Raw genomic sequence first — 6,554 nt, 5'->3', positions numbered from 1 at the left:
GGCCTTGGACATCGCCGCGTACGTTCGCACAAAGGACAAGTGACTCTTGCGGCACAAGGATATCAAGCTCGTCAATGTGTCGCTTCTCGAGACGGCACGCGAGATGCTTCAGATAGCCGTGTCGTTTACGCACCCCACCTCCAAGCCCCTGGACGCCAAGTGTATCGGCGTGGTCAACTGCTCGCGCAAGCCGAATTGCGCTGCGCTGTTTGAGCTCGTCTCGGACGTGCTGGAAGCATACAACCTTCCTTGGACCAATGTTCTGTCCCTGAGCAATCTTGACAATGCATCCCGGGGACGTCTCGACGGTATTTACAGAGCGAATTGCCACTTTATTGTCGATGCCTCACTCACGATACGTACAATTGTAGGGTTTTACGCGCAAGCACGAGCCAAGAACAAGAACATCCTCGCGTTTGACTCCATCAACCATCAATTGCACTCTGTCGGTACAAAGCTTGCTAAGCTGCCAACTGTCGCTCCGCAAATGCAGCTACTGAAGAAGCTGGTCAGCTACATCAACCACAGCGCCGAGCGACGCCAGGCCCTTCTCGACGCACTGGCTACGAGCCGCGCCAGGTCGGCGTCCGCCACCGAGTCGCCGGAGGCTGCGCGTTTGGCCATTGCGCAGCTTGTGTCTGCTCTCGGTGGTACCCACGACGACGCGACCCTCGACAGTGACGACAAGCCAGAGACGGTGCGCACAAAAATTCCAACGATGGGGCCCTCGCGTTGGCAGACCATCGGTCGCTCCTGTGTAGTTGTCCTTGAACACTACGCGGCGCTTGTCGAGCACTTTTGGCGCGAGAAGGAGTCGAGCACGTTTGGCGCGAGAAGGAGTCGACCGCGTCGCTGCTCGGCACGTTAAACGCGCCAAAGAGTATTGTTCAAGCCCATGCGGACGCCAGTGCTTTGCGCACGCAGCTCTCGGCCAAGGCAACGCGCGCTACCTTGTTTGTGCTTCACAGGGTACTGAAAGCTCTTTTGTCGAAGCACTCAGAATTGAACGCTGCAGATTTGTGACCGCCTACCTCCTGTGCCATGCGGGGTACAAAGCTGGTGGAAACTGATAGGTGCTATCTTGTCTTTTGTAGCTATTTGCGCACATGGAGGTACAGTTCTACGTGTTGGCCGTACGCGTCATAGCATCACGTCGCGTCGCGTGGGCGAGAAAGAGGGGCAGGACAGGCTTGGTGGTGCAGTATCTTATCCGGAGGCTGTATCCGGATGATGTCCGTTAGCTCGAAAGGCTGCCGGCCAACTTTGGAGTTTGAAACGAAGTCTCGTGTTTCGTTCTATATGAATAGTCGGCGATGTGGGGAGTCCAAAAACCAAAGAATGGTGCTCGTAGCGTGCCTACAGCCTGAGCTAGCTGAGTTTCTGCTTTGTGCTTGCATGATACACTGATACATTGATACTAAATCCAGTATCAGCATTGGCAAACTTGAATGGTGCATAACACAGGTTGTAGGCATGCTACGAGCACCGTACGTTCGTCATAGGACTCCCTGCGACATTCTCGATACAAGTAGATCGAAAAACAAGACTTCGTTTCAAACTCCAAAGTTGGCCAGCAGCCTGTTGAGCAAGCGGCGCACGGACTTCATCCGGATACAACCTCCGGATAAATGCTCCACCGTTAAGGACTAGTGCATTTACTCCTGTCGACGCGACGTGACGCAATCCGTAGTGCCACTCGGTATTGAGCGAGGTGAGCCGCTCCGTAGAGGCGACTTACATGTTCGTAGAGTTGCCACGCCAGTTTGAGATCGAAATGCTTGGTAGTACTCAACCAAGGTAATCGCACACACTGCGTTCAAAGTGCAAAGCGTCGTGTCGGGCAACCGTCCTATACTTATCGGCAAAGCATCCCTCTACGTGTAGTTGGGCAAATTTCTTGTAGCTTTCTACTCGCTTTCTACTACAACACGGGCAAAAATGAAAACGGGACTCTCTTCGAGCAACACACAGCAGGTCTCATCATTATGGTATCTCTCAAGCTGCGTGTGATTTGTCGAAGCCACGCAACCCACTCTATATTTCACCCAATCCAGTACCATATGATGCCATTGAAGCCCCTCGGATTGGCTCTATATTTTGTAAAGTAGCCAATCCCATGCACGCGCAGCGTTTTGAGCACGGGCCAGTGGCGCGGCCGGCCGGCCGTCGCCCGCCATCTCTGGCCTTGGTGCTGCTCGCTCCATTGCTGCTGCTAGTGTGCATTGCGCCCTTTCTCTATATGCAGCTCCCCGCGGGCGAGAGAAGCGCATCGCATCTCTTGCGGCCCCACGTCGCCCTCAACGTGCCGACGTACAGTCCATCGACCTTCCAGGCGCAATCGGCATCCACCGGCGCCGGCATTGTCATTCCGCTGCACAACAATATGGCCGCACTGGGCGTCTCGCTCATTCTTGAGCTTCGGCGACTTAATTCGACGCTCCCGATCCAGATCTACCACTGCTTCTCTGGCGAGCTCGTGGACGAGACGCAGGCGCTCCTGCGGGCGACCGATCCGCTCGGCCGCGTCGAGATTGTTGACGTTTGTGCGCTTCTTCTGGCCAACGGAGTGTTCCCGAGTCACTGGATCGCGCTCGAGTACCAGAGCTACTTGATCAAGGTCCTTTCGCTCCTCCACACGTCGTTCGACCAAGTCATGCTTCTGGACGCGGACGTCATCTTCTTGGAGTCGCCGGATACGCTCTGGACCATGCCCGGGTACAACCAAACCGGTACCCTCTTCTTTTACGACCGGCAGATTCATGTGCCCGCCTTCTTCAACACGCCAATGACGCAGCCCAAGCGACCTGGTAGTCGGAAGAAGACACTCTTGCATCACTTGTTCCAGCACTTTCCATACAGTGCGTTCGGCTTGCGCCAGCCCCATCTCTCGAGCCAATTGCGCGCGTCAAGCGCGTGGCAGGGCAAAACAGCCCACGAGCAAGACTCGTCGATCGTTTTGATCCACAAGACACGCGTCGCCCCCGTCGTGTGGCAAGTGCTCTGGCACTTGGTGCACCACCTCCGCTTTGAGTGCGCGTACAAACCCGGTCTTTCGTGGTTGGTGCAACATCGCTGCTTCCTACTAAACTAATACTATACATAGGGGCGACAAGGAGTACTTTTGGCTGGCCTTTGCCCTTGCCGACGCCCCGTACGCCTTTTCGCCGTTTGCGGCCGCCAACGTGGCGCTGCCAGAAGACATGCGTCTGCACAACGACACGCTCTGCGGTAGCCTCGCGCACTACTTGCCCATCGAGACCGAGACAGATGCGACCCGACTGCTCTACATTAATGGCAACGACGTGCTCTCGCCGTACTGGCGGGCATCGAAACAGTACGCAGTCGCTCCGAATGCGTCGTGGAACGAGAAGGAAGCCTTCTTGATCGACCGCATTCCATCGCACGTGACGCCGCGGCGCACCCAAAGAAGCGAAGAAGCGCGTCGTGCCGGCTTGAACGAGGCGTGCTTGGTCGGCCAGGGTGCCCGCCACATGACCGACCCACGGTTTCGACCACAGCTGGTCCAGCGTATTCAAGACACCATTGCAGCGGCGCGGATCGTCCAAACCAAACCGCCCAACAACTGGGACGCTGTCGCGGCCCGGCAAGGCTCCCCGCGCGCATAAACCAGCAGTGAAATGGCCCTTGGCGCCAATGTTCTTCCGTCAACAAGCTCATTCACGTGATGCGTCCAAGAGTGACCCACCGCTCCTAGTATGGAATGCAACAAATAAGAGCTGAGAGCATCCAACGAGGCGCGTCAGCGTGCGCGTCGACATGCTTTACATGTGAGAAGCGAGCTACCGACAGCGTTGACGTGGGTGGACTTTGAAGCCTTCTTGTGCGACACGGCGACGCTCGTGGACAAGAAAAGGCAATTTGGCGCTCGACTAGGATCTCTCTACCTAGTCGCCTTGCCTCTTCCATGTGACAAAAAAGGGTACCATTTGTAAGCGCCGGATCGCATGCAGAACGCAGAACGATGGCAACGGCCGACGTCTACCACGAGCCGCAGCAGCTCATGCGCTGCGGCGTACACGCAGCCAACAACCTCCTGCAGCGTATGCGAACCTCGCCACGTCTGACGCAGCAACGCGCTCTGCGTAGGCCGCGCCTTTGAGGCGAGCGACTTTGACGCGCTCTGCGCCGAGCTCTGCCCGAGCACGTGGCGCAACCCCCATCGCGGCCTCTTGGGCAACTACGACATTGAGGTCCTTAGTCTTGCGCTGCTTCGCCAAGGTGCTACCTACTGCGTCCATGCCGACGACGGGCTGCTTGAGACGATGACTAGGGTACACGGTGAGCTACTTTGACGTGCGGAAACCGCTCACTGCGCTGCCGCTCGAGACGTGCGTCGGCCTCATCTGCAACGTGCCGCAGTCGAGTTTGTTGGGGCTTTGGCAGTCGCGTCACTGGTTCTGCATTCGCGAGGTGCGTCGTTGGCGCTGTCGCCCGCTTCTACCGCCTGGGTACATAGGTCCATGGTACGTTCTACAACCTCGACTCGAAGCTCGCGGCGCCAGAGGTACGACTACGACTTATCAGCAGTTGCGTGTTTCACGCCTGCGTCGTCTAGCCCTTTCTCGAGGCGGCCAGTGTCCGCGCGTACTTGACAGCGAGCCTCACGACGCATCCGTCGACGACCATTCTCGTCGTCACGCTCACAACTCCATCCAAGTAAAACACTATAGCCGGTATGTTTAAGACGGCGCATGCTGTTCGTAGTTGGTAGTAGTTAATCTATGGACAAGTCGACAGTAGACTAGTAGTAAAAAAGGGCTTAGAGGATGCGACGGCCGAGCGCTGAGCCAATGAGGAGGAGCGCCATATCCACCGTGAGGTCGGCGCCCTTGCCCGGCGCGAGAGACGGGTTGACTTCGACCATGTCCAAGCCCACAAGCTACACAGGTAGACGCATGAGAACGGGTTGCGTAGCATATCGAGCGGCGTACGAGGTTGGTCTCGGCCACCGCTTCGGCAACGTAGTTGGCTTCGCGCCACGTGAGGCCGCCACGCACTAAAAGAGTTACGTCTGTCCGACCGCAGTTGCAGATAAGGGGACCCTACCGCGCGTGCCCGTCGACGGAGCGTCAACAGGGTCGACGGCGTCAATGTCATAGCTCATGTGGAGCGGGCGCTCCTTCTCACCGCAGAGGTGGTCCAGTGCCATCTCCATCGTCTTGCCAATGCCGTAGCGGTCGACCGACTGCATGCAGAAGGCCTTGATGCCGAGGTCCTTGAGAATGCGCTTCTCACCTGCAATGACAGGGTTTTTCAAGGAATTTGCAGCAAAAGGCGACAAGTTACCCTGGTCGACGTCGCGGAGGGCAATGTACACAAGCTGTTCGGGCTTGAGCACGGGGCCATTCGCGAGCCACTCAAAGCCGGGGACCTTGGACGAGTCGACGAGGTTCTGCATGAGGAACGAGATCGGCATGCCGTGCATGTTGCCCGAGTCCGACGTCGTGGGCGTGTTGATATCGGCGTGCGCGTCGACCCAGATGATGCCAGCGTCCGGGTGCGCGCGGAGGAGACCCGCAAGCGAGCCCGCGCCAATCGTGTGGTCACCACCGAGCACGAGCGTAAATTTGCCTTGCTTGGCCTTCTCCTCGTAGACATCTGCGAGCTGCTTCAAGCCGTTGCCAACTAGTCGCCTGCATGAGCCCCACACATTTCAACAGTCGATGATGACCTGCAAAGCTGCGCTTGGCCTGGCCGTACTTGGGGTCCATGACCGGGTCGCTTGCGGTCGGCGGCTTGATGTTGAGGTTGCCTACGACGATATCATGCAGCTTTTGTTGCGTGGCGATAGCACAAAATGCAAGTGTAAGTGTACCGTTCTCTTCGACGCACCAGCCGAGCTCCGTAATGACCTTGTGGAGGCCAGCATTGCGAAGCATGTCCGGGCCAAAATCAGCACCAAGTAAGGGCTGGCCATCTACAAAATGAGCAGAAAGGCTGAGCGACAAGCTTTTAGGAGCAGCAAGGGCATACGGGTCATGGGCACGCCAATGACCGAGACCGTCTGCGGCGTCGCGACGTGCGGGTTGGTGACGGGCGTCGGGTGGTTGCGCGAGACGACCTCGGCGGCGACATGCGACGTCGACGAGATGCCACGCGAGAGCGGGCGGGCGAGGCGGGTGGCGAAGCGCGAGACAGACGACATGCTGCAGATGTCGAGATTCTGAAAGTGAACGCAACCAAGTGCAACGGGCTATCCGGATCCGGATCGCAATTTAATGCGCGCCACACGTGGCTATAGTTAAACCAGCTGTATTTAATTGCCCACGTTGAAGTTGTCGCCCGGTATATTTTTATTCGCATCTTATACAAACCTATAATTAGAGAATTTGAGTGGATTAAAAGCACGTAGCAATTAACGCGCAAACACCACGACGTCGTCGGGCGTCGGGAATTCCTCCATCTTCAGTCCTCATGCATCAACTGATTCATGCACCCCCGGTGGTAGTTTATAAAGTATATATAAGTAAATCACGTCAAGGTATTTGTTGGTTGAGGTGCTATGCTGGGACGCTGCTTGCGCCATCAGCCAC

General features: G+C 56.9%; 4 protein-coding genes across 6 annotated transcripts; 3 read left to right on the top strand and 1 right to left on the bottom strand.

Moving 5' to 3' along the window:
- Positions 1-103: 103 nt before the first annotated feature.
- Positions 104-1,076, top strand: SDRG_10713 (hypothetical protein; the record flags this gene model as incomplete). Its single annotated transcript, XM_008616718.1, has 2 exons — positions 104-308; positions 372-1,076. 2 exons carry the CDS (start codon positions 104-106, stop codon positions 866-868), a joined length of 702 nt encoding a protein of 233 aa, XP_008614940.1. The 3' UTR covers positions 869-1,076.
- A 1,031-nt stretch (positions 1,077-2,107) lies between these two features.
- On the top strand, positions 2,108-3,751 carry SDRG_10712 (hypothetical protein). Its single transcript, XM_008616717.1, has 2 exons — positions 2,108-3,057; positions 3,104-3,751. Exons 1-2 carry the CDS (start codon positions 2,117-2,119, stop codon positions 3,624-3,626), a joined length of 1,464 nt encoding a protein of 487 aa, XP_008614939.1. The 5' UTR covers positions 2,108-2,116; the 3' UTR covers positions 3,627-3,751.
- A 134-nt stretch (positions 3,752-3,885) lies between these two features.
- Positions 3,886-4,766, top strand: SDRG_10711 (hypothetical protein). Of its 3 annotated transcripts, XM_008616715.1 has the most exons (5): positions 3,947-4,061; positions 4,108-4,239; positions 4,292-4,431; positions 4,478-4,525; positions 4,577-4,766. In XM_008616715.1, exons 1-5 carry the CDS (start codon positions 3,983-3,985, stop codon positions 4,679-4,681), a joined length of 504 nt encoding a protein of 167 aa, XP_008614937.1. In that variant the 5' UTR covers positions 3,947-3,982; the 3' UTR covers positions 4,682-4,766. The 3 variants fall into 3 exon arrangements, with proteins under 3 accessions (XP_008614936.1, XP_008614937.1, XP_008614938.1); XM_008616714.1 differs by having other exon boundaries at positions 3,886-4,061; positions 4,292-4,525; XM_008616716.1 differs by having other exon boundaries at positions 4,478-4,766.
- On the bottom strand, positions 4,673-6,181 carry SDRG_10710 (arginase). Its single transcript, XM_008616713.1, has 7 exons — positions 5,995-6,181; positions 5,837-5,938; positions 5,693-5,773; positions 5,308-5,646; positions 5,068-5,256; positions 4,953-5,017; positions 4,673-4,900 (listed from the first exon to the last, which is right to left on the bottom strand). Exons 1-7 carry the CDS (start codon positions 6,164-6,166, stop codon positions 4,781-4,783), a joined length of 1,068 nt encoding a protein of 355 aa, XP_008614935.1. The 5' UTR covers positions 6,167-6,181; the 3' UTR covers positions 4,673-4,780.
- Between the last annotated feature and the right edge of the window lie 373 nt (positions 6,182-6,554).

The sequence above is a fragment of the Saprolegnia diclina genome, assembly GCF_000281045.1.
Source record: "Saprolegnia diclina VS20 unplaced genomic scaffold supercont1.37, whole genome shotgun sequence".
NCBI classification, from domain to species: Eukaryota; Oomycota; class Saprolegniomycetes; order Saprolegniales; family Saprolegniaceae; genus Saprolegnia; species Saprolegnia diclina.
The sequence above is the reverse complement of the archived record's forward strand: the minus strand, read 5'-3'. Positions and strand labels throughout refer to the sequence as shown.

Excerpts from the sequence above, each read along its gene's own strand:
- SDRG_10712 (XM_008616717.1), top strand. The coding sequence starts at position 2,117 with ATGCACGCGCAGCGTTTTGAGCACGGGCCAGTGGCGCGGCCGGCCGGC. Across the intron at positions 3,058-3,103 it reads TACAAACCCGGTCTTTCGTG|GGGCGACAAGGAGTACTTTT; the intron begins GTTGGTGCAACA and ends TACTATACATAG.
- SDRG_10711 (XM_008616714.1), top strand. The coding sequence starts at position 3,983 with ATGGCAACGGCCGACGTCTACCACGAGCCGCAGCAGCTCATGCGCTGC. Across the intron at positions 4,062-4,107 it reads AGCCAACAACCTCCTGCAGC|GCCGCGCCTTTGAGGCGAGC; the intron begins GTATGCGAACCT and ends CGCTCTGCGTAG. Across the intron at positions 4,240-4,291 it reads TCTTGCGCTGCTTCGCCAAG|GGTACACGGTGAGCTACTTT; the intron begins GTGCTACCTACT and ends GACGATGACTAG.
- SDRG_10710 (XM_008616713.1), bottom strand. The coding sequence starts at position 6,166 with ATGTCGTCTGTCTCGCGCTTCGCCACCCGCCTCGCCCGCCCGCTCTCG. Across the intron at positions 5,774-5,836 it reads CTGGTGCGTCGAAGAGAACG|GCAACCTCAACATCAAGCCG; the intron begins GTACACTTACAC and ends ATATCGTCGTAG. Across the intron at positions 5,018-5,067 it reads TCCGTCGACGGGCACGCGCG|TGCGTGGCGGCCTCACGTGG; the intron begins GTAGGGTCCCCT and ends TAACTCTTTTAG.